This window comes from Dermacentor andersoni, chromosome 6, assembly GCF_023375885.2.
Source record: "Dermacentor andersoni chromosome 6, qqDerAnde1_hic_scaffold, whole genome shotgun sequence".
Classification (NCBI taxonomy): domain Eukaryota; kingdom Metazoa; phylum Arthropoda; class Arachnida; order Ixodida; family Ixodidae; genus Dermacentor; species Dermacentor andersoni.
Genome location: NC_092819.1, coordinates 69,893,947 through 69,908,385, shown reverse-complemented (window position 1 = coordinate 69,908,385; position 14,439 = coordinate 69,893,947). Strand labels below are relative to the sequence as shown.

At 48.7% G+C, this 14,439-nt stretch overlaps 1 protein-coding gene across 1 annotated transcript; it reads left to right on the top strand.

Annotated features, from left to right (window-relative positions):
* Nucleotides 1–518: 518 nt before the first annotated feature.
* mRpL21 (mitochondrial ribosomal protein L21) lies at nucleotides 519–12,657 on the top strand. Its single transcript, XM_050171109.3, has 2 exons — nucleotides 519–986; nucleotides 10,501–12,657. The coding sequence occupies exons 1-2, from the start codon at nucleotides 603–605 to the stop codon at nucleotides 10,765–10,767; spliced, it is 651 nt and encodes a 216-aa protein (XP_050027066.2). The 5' UTR covers nucleotides 519–602; the 3' UTR covers nucleotides 10,768–12,657.
* The last annotated feature ends 1,782 nt before the right edge of the window (nucleotides 12,658–14,439 follow it).

Below are 14,439 nucleotides of genomic sequence, written 5' to 3'. Positions count from 1 at the left end.
ACACGTACCCGGCGCTTATGATTTGTATCTGGCTCCCAGATAGAAAACGTTTTATTGTGCAAAATAGTCTTCAGGCTGATCGAGGCCCCTATTCTAGGGCTCCCCTGGCGTGAACTCTTCTGCGCGCCTTGCAGTACGGCAGCTGCCTCCTACGGGCGGGAGAGCAAGGCCTCCCATCCTTCTCGCGTTGTAGTATAAGGAATGTTTTCTTGAGGCGCCTCGGCCAATTCCCACAGTCGTTTCCATAACATGCAAACAGCAAAAACATAACGTTTGATTCGCATATTTAATTCACAGGGCGTGACTACTAGAGCATGAGATTGAACACAACTCATGCATAAAACTGTATAAAACCATACGCTTCAAGCACTTCAAGATGTTTTCGGCTCTGCAATATTGCAGACACAGTCGCCAAACTTATGTTTAATATTTTTTTGCTTTCTCCATATCATAGTCAAGGCCTTCGAGGTAATCTCGGAGGCTATGTTTTGATGTAAATGAAGGTCCGGTGGTGCGCTCTACCATTTTAACACAAGGACATGTATCCGCGCAATGTGGGCTCATCGCTCTTCACCTGCCAAGCAACACGAATATGATTCAAAATGGCGCTGTCCTGTGGCAGGAGTGTTTGCATGTCTCTGCTGCGGACTCTTCGCATGTTCGGCGGCGTCACTTCGTGGTCAGCGACTCGCGGTTTGCGTTCAGATGCGATGCGCCTGAAACCTGTGGCTAGCGTCGCCGCAACGTCGCCCGAGCCCGCGCACCGTTTGCCCGTCGTCGAAGGTAGCGTGGTCTCGTCGGACGATATTGAAGAGACGCGGCGCGTGCTGGAGAGCGTCAACGCGCAGATCGCCGGCAACACGACGGGCCGCCTGTTTGCCATCGTCTTCATCCACGGCAAGCAGTTCAAGGTGACTGCGGAAGACCTGGTGCTCGTTCACGCAGACATGCCGGTCGACATCGGGGACTCGCTGCGCCTCGAGAAGGTATACATCCCCGAGCAACAAAATGCATATTCATACAAAGGAGGTCAAATAGGGCAGCGTGAAATGAGATTGAACGAAAAACGGACCGTAAATAGCAGAAGGGCCCAAAGGCAGAAAGCTTTAATTTTTCCGGAGAAAAAGGGGTGGGGGGGGGGGAGCTTTATATAGACACACACACTCATTATATATATATCTGTGTGTGTGTGTGTGTGTGTGTGTGGTGTTTGTATGTTTCTAAGAAGCCAACAGACAAGGACAACATAGGGGAAATCGTACTTAATCATTGAATTAAATAAATGATAAATGAAATGAAAGTGGATGAAAGAGCATCTGGCTGCAGGTGGGATACAAACCCACGTCTTCGCATTAGACATGCAATATATTGTTACGTCCAAGCGCGTAAAAGGGACGCGGGGATCTAGAAGAGAGGAGAAGAAAAAAAAACGAGGACTGTGCAGCGGCCATTCCTGTTGTTCGTAGCCTGCCGTTCCAGCTCTCGCACACCTAAATAAACCCCTTTTCCCCGTGCTTGTAACAAATTGGTGGACGGTGCGGGGTACACCTCGTAACCACGGAGCCTACGCTGCTACAACTTCGCCGAAGCCGTCGACATGCCGGACTTCCGCCACCATCACCTGACATGACTGAATACGCCTGCCAGATTCCCGAAGGTTCTGACGCGGCTTCAAGGCCGGCACCTGGCGTTCCGTGGCAATACTACCGGGTGCCACTCACTTTCGGAGGAAAAGCCGGAGAGGATGTCGACGAGTGGCTCACAAACTACCGAAGGGTGAGCCGATCTAACGGTTGGAACTCGACCGCACAGTTGTCAAATGTGGTGTTTTCCCTTACCGACACAGCGCTCGTCTGGTATGAGAATCACGAAGACACGCTCACTTCATGGGAGCTTTTCGTAGAGGAGCTCAGAGCGTGTTTTGGAGACTCTAGCGCAAAAAAAGAAACGCGCTGAACAGACGCTTTCGCAAACAGCTCAGATTCCCGGCGAGACCTGTACGACTTATATCGAAGAAGTGTTGAAACTGTGTAAAATAGTGAACTCTCAAATGTCTGAAGAGGACAAAGTTGGACATTTGTTGAAAGGGATAGCCGAAGACGTCTACAATTTTTTGATCGGCAAAGAAAGCTTGGATTCTGTGTCTGACGTCATTCGCCACTGCAGGACCTTTGAGACGCTGAAGATGCGATGGATAATACCGAAGTTTGGTCGCCTGGCTAATGTCACAACGGTGGCGAGTGTAGACCCGAGTTCGTGTGTTGACCTTCCATCAACAATACGGCAGATTGTTCGTGAAGAGTTGCTCCATCGGGAAGAGATGTACCGTTGCACACCTGGCATCGATGGTGCGTACTTACCACACGAGATGCGAAACACGGCCGTTTCGACCGCATGGCAACCCACGGTTCACACAGCAACCGTCGATTATAGGTCTACCCCACAAAGGAGAGGGACCATAAGCTATCAAGATCATGACTACGACCAACGCCCTCACCGCACGCACGACTCCCGGCGGCCGATGCCTAGCCATGATGAATGGGACCCACCTGCTGGCTATGCAGTCGACAGCAACATGCGTGACTACGTGCAAGAACATCAAAATTTGCGGCCTCTGCGGGTGTGTTTCCAATGCGGTGTCACGGGCCACATAGCGAGATTTTGCAATCGTCGCCCAACAACGTGGAATCGTCGATCGGGGTCTTCAACGAGAACCACACCTCCTACGAGGACAACTCAACAGCCATACGCCACCTCTTGGTCAGCTGGCGTCCCTCCTGGCAACGATTACTGGCAGAGAAGCTTCCGGAGCCGCTCGCCGGCATCTGACAGGAGTTTGACGCCACCGCCAACTTCTCGTGCACCGCGTTTACGTCAATCTCCATCGCCAGTGCGCCGCTCCGCCTCGCCTTCACAACCGGAAAACTAGCTAGCGCGGCCGATGGGGGTGAGGTCGCTCGACACGTGCTATCGACAGAAATGCCCCCTGCAGTTGCTATGATTAAGAACAAAGTGCATGTACTTGTTGATGGTGTTCCTACAATGGCTTTAGTGGATACCGGGGCAACTGTATCCGTAATGAGTCTCGGCTTTAAAGGTCGGTTGGGGCGCAAAGTTGTATTTCCGTGGGACCAGGCTGCAACGTATTGTGGAGTGAGCGGCGAGTCGTTGCGCCCTGTTTGTGTGTGCACTGCTGAAGTATCCTTGGCTGGTGGAGTTTTCGCGACGGAGTTTGTAGTTATTTCCCGATCGACGCACGAAGTGATTTTGGGCATCGACTTTTTGCGGCAGTGTGGTGCGACCGTTGATTGTCGCACGGGGGAAGTTTGCGTCGATGGCCAAGTTTCGTCCGGGCTCTTAGAGGAGACTTGCAGTCAAGGTGAACTTTGTGTGTCTGCAGATACTGTTGTGTCTGCGTCCACCTCTGTGTGCGTGCCGGTTGTATGTCGCGGTGAAGTGCCAGATAGTTTCGATGCTTCCGTAGAGCCAATGCATCTAAATTGTGCGAAGAAGAACGTTGTTGTCCCTCATTGTGTGGTATCCATCGGCAACGGGCGTACTGGCTTGTGGACGGCCAACTGCTCGGCAGAACCCGTCCTGCTTCCAGACGGCTTGAAACTCGCCTACTTTACAGAATACACGTCTTCGTCCGTAGCCGTACTAACAGACCCGCCGTGTGAACCTGCTGACCTTCACCACGTCTCAGACAAAAAGCTTCTGTCTATGATAAACAAGTCGCTCAGCACAAGGGAGCGCCATACCTTGATGGATACGCTTTCTAAGCATCTGTCAGTGTTTGACTTTGCGCAGCCGGACAAAGCGTTCTCGATTCCCGAGTCACGAACGCGCCATACTATCGATACGGGATCTGCGCGCCCGATCAGGCAAAAGCCTTATCGCGTGTCGCCTAACGAGCGCAAGATAATCGGGGAACAAGTGAGTGACATGATGAAAAATGGGATAATACAAGAGTCCTCGAGTCCTTGGGCAGCTCCGGTCATACTCGTCAGAAAGAATAACTGGAGATTTTGCGTCGATTATCGAAGATTAAACGTCGTGACTAAGAAGGATGTCTACCTGCTGCCCCGGATTGATGATGCAATTGATTGCCTTCATTCGGCCTCTTATTTTTCTTCAGTGGACCTGCGCTCAGGATATTGGAAAATCCCGGTACACCCGACAGACAAGGAGAAAACAGCCTTCATAACCCCGGATGGATTATTCGAATTCAATGTGATGCCATTTGGTTTGTGCAACGCTCCAGCAACCTTTGAAAGGTTCATGGACACCATTCTGCGTGGGTTAAAATGGAACATCTGTATGTGCTATCTTGACGACGTTGTTATATTCGGGCGCACATTCAATGAGCACAATACGCGCCTGGATATTGTCCTCGACTGCATCAAAAACGCCGGCCTGGTTCTGAACTCCAAGAAATGTAAATTTGGTGACCGTCAAACCCTTGTGCTGGGTCATCTTGTTGACAAAGACGGTATCCAGCCTGACCCCCTCAAGACGGCAGCTGTTGAGGCATTCAGCGCACCGCAGTCAGTGAAGCAACTTTGTAGTTTTCTGGGTCTTTGCTCTTACTTTCGCAGATTTATTCCTGGTTTTGCTGACGTCGCTTATCCTATGACAAATCTGCTACATAAAGACGCACGGTTTGAGTGGACACCCGAGTGCGAGTCTGCATTTCGTCAGTTGAAGTTCCTGCTGACCTCCCGACCTATCCTTCGCCACTTCAATCCTACTGCGCCGACAGAAATCCACACAGATGCTAGTGGCGTCGGTCTGGGTGCCGTCTTAGTCCAGCGTTATGACGACCGTCAGCACGTGATTGCTTATGCAAGCCGCTCATTAAGCAAACCTGAACGAAATTACACGGTGACAGAGCAAGAATGCCTCGCTGTAATCTTTGCAGTTCAGCGATTTTGCTCGTACTTGTACGGACGCCCATTCCTAGTCGTCACAGACCACCATTCCCTGTGCTGGCTCGTGAATCTTCGCGACCCTTGTGGTCGTCTTGCGCGCTGGGCTTTGAGGTTGCAGGAATATAACTTCACTGTTGCCTACAAGAGTGGTCGAAAACATGCTGACGCAGACTGCCTTTCCCGTATGCCACTTACCACGACGGACTGCGACGCAGACGATTTTGATCATCTCGTCGCTTCTGTGACATCTGCTTTTCCAGATATCGATGTGTTCAAAGCAGAACAACGGACAGACACTAAATTGGAGCCACTTTTCACTTCTGCCCATTCAAGTGCAACAAGCAGCTACTGTCTACGTGACGGGCTCCTGTACAAAAGGAACTACTCAAGCACGGGTGCACGCTTCCTTCTAGTGGTGCCGGAGCGTCTCCGGCCAGCAATCCTTCAGGCTATGCACGATGACCCTACCTCCGGTCACTTAGGCACTGTGCGCACCCTTTATCGCATTCAAGAACGCTTTTACTGGCCCCGGATGCGACATTCGGTTGAGTTGTATGTGGCCAGCTGCATACAGTGCCAACGTCGGAAACGCCCAACCACAGCCCCATCTGGTCTCCTTCAACCTGTGCCGCCTCCCAGCTCACCCTTTCGGCAAGTTGGAATTGATCTGTTGGGCCCTTTTCCAAAGTCATCTAAGGGGAACCGCTGGATAATTGTCTGCGCCGACTATTTCACGCGCTATTGCGAGACGGCGGCTATACCATCAGCCATCGCCACCGAAGTATCGCTCTTCTTACTTCACGCTGTTGTTCTGCAACATGGACCGCCTGGTGTTATTATAAGCGACCGGGGACGTCAATTCACGGCGGATATCGTGGAAGAACTTGTGCGTTTATGTAACTTGCACCTCAGGCACTCGACGCCGTATCATCCGCAAACGAACGGCCTCACTGAGCGCACTAATCAGACAATCACAAATATGCTTTCCATGTATGTTGCGTCCGATCACAAGAATTGGGATGGAGTTCTACCATTTATTACTTACGCCTACAACACCGCCAAGCACGAGACGACCGGCTACAGCCCCTTCTTCCTTCTATATGCTCGGCCGCCCCGGTATACGCTCGACACTGTCCTCCCTTTTTACCACCACAACAATCCTACGGTCGCCGATACGCTATGCCTCGCTGAAGAGGCTCCGAGACTTGCGCGTCTGCGGACTTTGGCGTCACAAGAAAACTCCAAAGCCCGCTACGACGCACGACATCGGCCTGTTGCATATCACCCTGGTGATCTCGTTTGGCTTTGGACTCCTACAAGGAAGCGCGGTTTGTGCCAAAAGCTGCTAGCAAACTACGATGGACCGTATATTGTCATCGACAAAGTCAGCGAAGTGAACTATACTCTCGCGCGCCTCACGAAAAATGGTAGACGTTCTGCTAGGACACAAGTCGCGCATGTAGCACGGTTGAAATCATGCACGCCACGACAAGCTAGTTGACTCGCCCAGTGGGCTTTGTCTGCGAGGGGAGGTATGTTACGTCCAAGCGCGTAAGAGGGACGCGGGGATCTAGAAGAGAGGAGAAGAGAAAAAACGAGGACTGTGCAGCGGCCATTCCTGTTGTTCGTAGCCTGCCGTTCCAGCTCTCGCACACCTAAATAAACCCCTTTCCCCCGTGCTTGTGACAATATATATCTGTACATATCTTTAATAGCAGTTATACTTGAAGGAACTTCGAGTGGCCTCGCAGAATTTTTCACTGAAGTGGTGGCCTTATATGAGTATTTACAAGATCTCGTTTCATAGCCTGAGACCCCTCGCACCACCAGGAAACTGGCGGTGGGAGGAAGCGCAAACAGGTAGCTGCCGTAACTATGGTTTATTCAGGCCGGCCAGCCGTGGTGCCGTGGGATCTCGGGAGCGGCAGTGGCCGCTCAGGTTGAGTGCGCTAGTGTGTTCATTTCTTGCACTACCCATACGTGAGTAGTCTTATTCATCGGCTGTGGAGGTGATAGTCATGCTGCTACAGGGCCCCCCTCGTAGTGCGAAGCGCGATTCCGCTTAACAGATTGGTGTATGTTAAGGAGTCGAGGTAAAATGTGCAGACGGTGCTGTAGGAAAACCAAACGTGGACACAGGGCACATTGTCTTGTGTATTGAGGACGTCGTTGGTAGTGCCGGGTTCACACGATCCAAGAGAGATGTATCGGGCAGCACCGGCAGTGTAGGTTGTGAGGGAGGTGCAGCCACAGCGTTGCTGTAGTGCAAAGTCACGACCTGCCACAGATTCTCGTAGATGCCGAGGCCTGGTAGAAGTAAGAGCTCCGAAAGAAGACCGTCTGGCAGTTTGCGACTTGCGTGGTGATAGCACAAGCATTGGTCACTCGCATTGTTGATGTAGAAGTGATGGCGAGCTGAAGAAACCAGATGGCAGGGCTTCTCCTGCAAAACTTCGGTAGGCCATGCATTCGCGGGAGGTGCGACCACAGAACATCGGAAGGCTCGCCTCCTGCTGCTTGCGGCAAAATCTCGAATGCTGATAGCATCAGGGTTGCGGTGGTCGCTGAAGACATCGCGAAGGTTGTGCTTTTGGCGTCGCCGGGCCTGCGAGAGTAAAATTTACACCTATTGGAGCCGGTGGGAGAGCCTCTGAATAGGTCATGAGCGAGGTGCCCCTGAACGGAAAGCGGGCAGCTTGTGGAAATGTCCAAGCAAGGAGAGCGGCAGGTCGCAGAATAGCCAAAAGCACTTATGACTCTTTCCAAGTGAATTCCTTGGAAAGAGTCATCACACAGCTGCTTTTGAGCTGGGGAGGAGGCTCACAGACTGAGTAAAGGTTTGATGCTGGGGCCGGCACATGCTGACGGGTGGACGCAGGCAATGTGGGATGACAAGACACGGAATAATGCGATGGCTCAGATGGCGAGAGCTGTTGTGACGGAGTGTCCGCTGGAGGAGGCTGAGGGCTTGAGGTGGCATAGTGAGCAAGGATGGTTGCCCACAAGCACTTGTAGTAGAAGTCAGGGGCAAGAGGTAGCAACCGGTACCTGGAACATAGCCAGAGCCTGAAACCTTGTTGATACAGAAGTGGCTGTCCAGCTGGATGAATCAGATGTCCGGCATGTTGATGTAAACTTCTTGTGCACCCTACAACTGTGGTACATCTGCTGGTCTGTGTGATGCCGTGTCACTCACACCTTGATTGAGTCGGTGCATTGACACTGGCATGGCTGGGCTCTGTCGTTCGGGAACACCAATTTATCGGAGGCAGTGCAAAAAGGTATCTGCCATAACCACGCTTCATTTAGGCCAACCAGCCATGCTGCCGCACGATCTCGGGAGTGGTAGCTACCGTGGCTGCTCAGGGCGAGCACACTAGCGTGTTCTTTTCTTGTACTACCTGCACTTGGGCAGTGTTCTTCACCAGCTCTGGAAGCGATAGTCTCGCCGCTACATGGTGTGGCTTGATGACTCGTGTGACAAACAGATTCAGTTAAGCTTGTTAGGAGATATATGTGTTTTGCACATTTTAAGTTGCACAAATATACAAGAATCAGCAAAGCCATGTAACGCCTTGTGAAACTTTTAATACTGAAAGTTATACTCAAAAAATGCTTTCCTGATGAAAGGTCAGTTGGGAAGATAAGACATAACATATATAAAAATGACAAAATATATAACAATTTATGAATCCAATCTATGACTACAATTATCAGCATAAAGCAATGCGATTCCAAAAGCAATAGTTTACTTACTTATCGAAGCATTCCTTATGCCATTGGTTTCATTCTTATTTCCCAGTGGAGGAATAAAGGATTATAGAGTAATAAATTATCAGGCTCACCAATAAACAATACCTGTGTACCACTTTGGTAGACGGGCAAACTGTTGGTAGATAAGTCGGCTTTTTGTGAGTTCCAGGCTGCGGCACTATTTGATAACTGCATCCACCATCACCATGTTGTTCAAGGCGGGCAAGTTGAGCGCGGCATCAGCAATACCTTTGAGAATGTAGGAAACCTTGTCTGGCTGAGTCATGTGTGTGCCAACTTTGCACTATAGAGCCAAGACGTCTCGAATGTACAGGACATAGGGCTCTGTTGACGTCTGCATGTGGCTTGCCTTTTTCGCAGCAAGTTGGTGACCTTAGGGGTCTCCGAACAAGTCTCGCAGCTTTTTGAAGTGTATCCCAATCGGTGAGCTCATCTTCGTGTGTCTGAAACCAGACTCAAGGTGTGCCACCGAGGTAAAAGACTACGTTGGCAAGCACAGTATGGTCCCACCGGTGCTGATGGTGGGACCCATTGGTGCTGATGCGTTTGTACAGGCTGATCCATTCCATGACATCTTTTCCAGAGAATATGCTAGGATCACAGGGAGCGGAGACTGCGATGTAGGTCATTGGAGTAGCAGCAGGTGTCCGACCTGGTTGGGTCGAACTATCATCTCCGGGAGCCATGATTGAAGGCTCGACGTACCATTCACTACGAAGCTCCATGACGAGGACATGGAACGTCTACCTCCATCAAATATGTTACTTGGGAAGACGCAGACAATAGGCTATATACAAGTACATTTACAAAATTAGTACGCTGCACTTGGCCAAAAAGCAACAGCCCGCACCAGCTTCCAATTGCCATTGCCGTCTTGAGTGCTCACCTCTTGGTCAACATAAGTACTGGTCTGTAGTAGTATTAACAAATAAATGAATAAACAAGAGACAGCGATACCTCAAAAGTTCAAAGGGACAAAAGAGCAATTAGGAATAGCATGGATTGCATTATTGAGCAGCGAATACAGCCTATGATGAATAAAAATTTATAAGGAAAATGCGCAACATAGATGTGCAGTCTTACAAATAGTGCAACCAGGTGTTTTTACATACCCAAACAGTAAGAATCTTCCTTCGTGTAACTGAATTATACTTCACTATCACTAATACTGATTCGCCTGTTAGGCAAAACTTGAGCCTCTTCTTTCTTTTTTCTTTTTTTGTTTTATTTTTTGTGAGTCCAAGTATAAGTGCTGCTGTGCATGTCTACTATAGATTTTGATTTCAAGTGAATTCGTCTTGGCCTCATTTTAGTTATTGAGTGAATTACGTATATTTATGACCTTTACTTGCAAGTGGTGATCTTTCCATTCCTTATAAATGTTGTAAATTATTAGGGGAGTTCTTTTTTTTTTTTCATGAGTCCTTAGCATTGTCTAATGGAAAGAGAACCAATACTGGGACATATCATTCACATGCATTTCATACGCTGTTGATAAAAGACCCTTAAGTCCGCAGGTTGTTATCAGGGTCAGAAAGACATGCAAAGGAATTAGAAGCGAGGTGAACATACAGCAACATATTCATTCTCTAGGCGTAGGTTATTCATACCATTAGAAGTAATTGTTAGTTGGCTACCTCCTCCTCTTTAAAAACATAATTAACTTAGTCCTGTGTAATTTAAATATGCTGTCTGTGCATGGTGTTCACAGTTGAAATAGGGGCCATATTCGGCACCCATGGAAGTCCCAATTCTTATTACACCTGTTCACAACTACAATTTGGTAACTTTCTAGGTGCTGATGGTCGGTGCCCGCGACTTCACACTACTGGGCCGGCCTCTACTTGACCGTGGCCTGGTCCGTGTCGACGCCACTGTCGTAGAGAAGACGCTGTCCCAAACCAAGCGAAACTTCATCTGCATAAGGCGGAGCCGTTACGAAAGGCACTACTTCTACCGGTTCTCGTACACCATACTGCGCATCAACTCTATTGAGCTGCTGCGGGATGTCAATGCGCCAGCAAAGGGCCAGGACAGCTCCCGATCGCGCCTAGCATACTGAACAGGGCATATCCTTAGACTGACACCCGCGCGCTGAACGCATTGAAGCACCATGTGAGAAAAGGCATTAGCGAATAAAAAAAGTTAGTCAGGTCCCTTCCCCGCAAATGCCTTGGTGCTAAAAAAAATATGAGCAAAATATTACAGAAGAATTTGTCACTTGTTTGACTTCTTTATTTCAATAAACTCTTCAAGCCCAGTGTCACGATTTCATTAGATGCAAATTCTGGGCATCTAAACGAGAAGGCACTGTTTAAGCGAGAGAAAGTCAGATTCTCGTAGTGTCACCATCTCTTGTTGAGGAAATAAAGCTTCATGGAAGGAGTTTTACAAGGTATCCATGCAGGATTGTGAACTGTAATATTCACTTCACCTTCATGTGACCCACAGAAAAGAATTGTTAGATTTTACGGGAAATGTTAGAACATGTTATAAAGGTAGGGTGCCTGCTGCTGAGCATCAGATATAGGGTTCGAGTCCCTGTTTCATTTTCTGAATTTCGATGGGAGCAGCATGAAAAAAATTCTATTCTACTGTGCTTTGCGTGTATGTAACAAAAAACCCAGTTAGTCAAAATTAATCTAGAGTTCTCCACTCCAGTATTTCTTAGTTCATTGAGAATCTTCAGAACATTAAACCACACACTTATTTTTTAAAGTAGTGTGTGGGTGAATGCGCAAGGATAAAAATTCAGGCAAATTCATTGCACAAGTATGGAATGCATGATGCGAAGCTTCTACAATTTTTATACGGCATTGCATGAGTGTTGACAGGGGCTAGGGATCATGTCTGGCTGATATGCTGTCTTTAGTCCCAAAGTCCTGGACAGTGGCTTTCCTAAATAAATCAAAATTATGAAAAAGAACTACTGCAGCAAAAAAAGGAAGGATAAGAATTAGCAGATAAGGGCTTGCGCTGATTTAATTTCACTCCTTGCTTGACCTCACATGACGAATGCAATTGCACAACTATTGTGCAGGTCGGTGTGCATCTAAAAGGACGTCTGATACTTTGCATCAATTTTTTTTCCTAGTGCATCCTGCCCCTTTCAATCTCTTCACTTACATTGGCATACAGCGGTCCTTGAAAAGCTTTTGAATATCAACATGGCATTTTCAAGGCCTTCAAAGCTCTTAAACGTTAGCGTAGTGTTTGAAATTTTTCATTTTTACTAAGCTTACGAGATTTTCTTTCGATGTACTGAAACAAAAAGTATGTGCAACCTGATATTGAGACCAACCAATGCTGGTTAACATCCTTGCAGTGGCATTTTGTGGCTTTTTTGAGTATACCCGTCCAATCTGTGTACAATAAAAAGACTTCTCATTGACTAATAGCCCATGTATTGATTCGAAACTTAAGTATCCATGAACATTCTTTGTCACAGCTTGGAAGCTCTTAAATATCCTTGTATTTTCTCCATAAACTGCTGCAAACCCTTGTCAGCTGTTGCTTGTTCAGTGTCCTCTTGTCACAGCTTCTGTAAAAAAGAGCAAGTGGCTTATCTGTTAATTTCATCCACAGTAAGCCTTGAGATAAGTTGCGAAAGGTATTTGCAGAGATTCTTGCTACATACCACTGCCCAATCTTCCCTCTTCTTAGTTGCATGTTAAAGTTGAATTGGCTGCTGCAATCAAAAAATAAAGAAAACCATTCTCATAGTTGAAAAAAAAATGTCAACCTGTGCATCTTCGTATTGCTGAAATGTGTGTGCATTGTGTCATTCAAGAATTGCAAGCAAAGCACAGAATGTGTTGCGCACATTACAGGATGTTTCGAAAGTGTCAGGAATCACTGATGTTCACTACCAAGCAAGTGTGCATGTTTTTGTGTGTTGTACTTGTAGATGATGTAAGTATTGGTGTTTGATTAAACTATAAACCTAACCTGCTTCTGTTTGTTGGTTTCATTTTCATCCTTGTGTGGTATTTCTGTTGTCAGCATCACCTGTTGGCGTCACCACACTGCTGTCATTCTGTTGTCAGACCTTCATAGTTGTCAGACCTGCCATCGCTATTGACATTATCGTCATGCCATTGTGGGTGAGGAAAAACCAGACAGACTATGCTGCGTGGTGTCCGCGAATTATATTTTAATAGGGCCCGCTCAATCAGGTGGGAGCTGGACCAAGCACCGCTGCCCTTCGATCTTGCAACTGCCGATTCCGCTGCTCGCGCACCATCAGCGTGTTGGGCGTGTCGTCTTTTTGGCCGGATTACTGTGGCACGTAGTAGCGCGCTACACTAGCCGCCCTAGTTACGCCATCGTAGTAACCATCGACTCGTCGCTTTCGTCATGGCTCATTTCCGCCGTCATTGTGCTGCCATCGAGGCTGATGGGACTGCTGTTTCAACATTGACTGTTCATACATTTCATTAATTTCTACAGCCAAGCTGTTAAGGGCTAGTTCCTCCAGGATCGTTCCGTGTGTTAACACAAAACTATCATCATCACGATTGGCTCCATTGTCGTCTTCCACACCTGTCTCGTTGGCGCCCCTTGGCGCGAACGCGCTCGTGCCACTGCTCCCGCGTTCGTCGTCGTAAATAATTAAGAAACACAAAGGCGTAACCAATTTTACAGCGAAGCTGTTAAGGGCTAGTTCTCCCAGGATCGTGTCCGTATGTAGACGCAATACCCATACGTAGGGTGATACCGAAGATAGTGCAATACCGGGCTGACCCGCGGCGAAGGTGAAGCAGGCGCTAAGCACTCTCCATACGTGGGTCGATCCTGAAGACAGTGAAATACCGGGCCGGCTCGCGGTGGAGAAGCAGGCGCTAAGCACTCTCCATACCTGGGCCGATAGCGAAGGTAGTGCAATACCGTGCTGGCCCGCGGCGGAGGCGATGCAGGCGTTAAGCATATTCTATACATGGGCCAATAGCCAAATGCTGGGTAGACCGGCGGCGTAGGTGAAGCAGGCATGAAGCACTCCCCATAAGTTGACCGAGCCCGAAGACAGTGCAATACCGGGCCGACCCGCGGAGGAGGTGAAGCAGGCGTTAAGCACATCTCCATACCTGGGCCGATCCTGAAGACAGTGAAATACTGGGCCGATTAGCGGCGGAGGTGAAACAGAGGTGCTAAACACTCCCCATACGTGGGCCCATACCGAAGATCGTGCAATACAGGGCCGACCCGCGGCAGAAGTGAAGCAGGCGTGGACCGATCCCGAAGGTAGTGAAATACCGGGCCGACCAGCGGCGGAGGCGAAGCAGGCGCTAAGCACTTTCCATACGTGGGCCGATAGCGAAATGCTCGGTAGACCCGCGGCGTAGGTGAAGCAGACATGAAGCACTCCCCATAAGTGGACCGATCCCGAAAATAGTGCAATGCCGGGCCGACCCGCGGAGGAGGTGAAGCAGGCGTTAAGCACTCTCCATACGCGTGCTGATACCAAAGTTAGTGCGATGCCGGGCCGACCCGCGGCGGTGGTGCAGTTCGCAATTAAGGGGCCCACATCACAGCTTCACTGGTGATCCGTCAAGAGCGGAAGGGCACTGAAAATTTTTTACATCTGTGTTTGCTAGGACATCATGAATAAGATCTTTTTGCATTGTACTGTGGCCTTTACCGTAATTTCCTGCATTAATGGGTAGCTAAAGGCAGACAATAAAGGGGTTAGGACTAATTAATTGTTATTTAAAATCGCTATTTTCATTGTGTTGGT

Excerpts from the sequence above, each read along its gene's own strand:
- mRpL21 (XM_050171109.3), top strand. The coding sequence starts at position 603 with ATGGCGCTGTCCTGTGGCAGGAGTGTTTGCATGTCTCTGCTGCGGACT. Across the intron at positions 987-10,500 it reads ACTCGCTGCGCCTCGAGAAG|GTGCTGATGGTCGGTGCCCG; the intron begins GTATACATCCCC and ends GTAACTTTCTAG.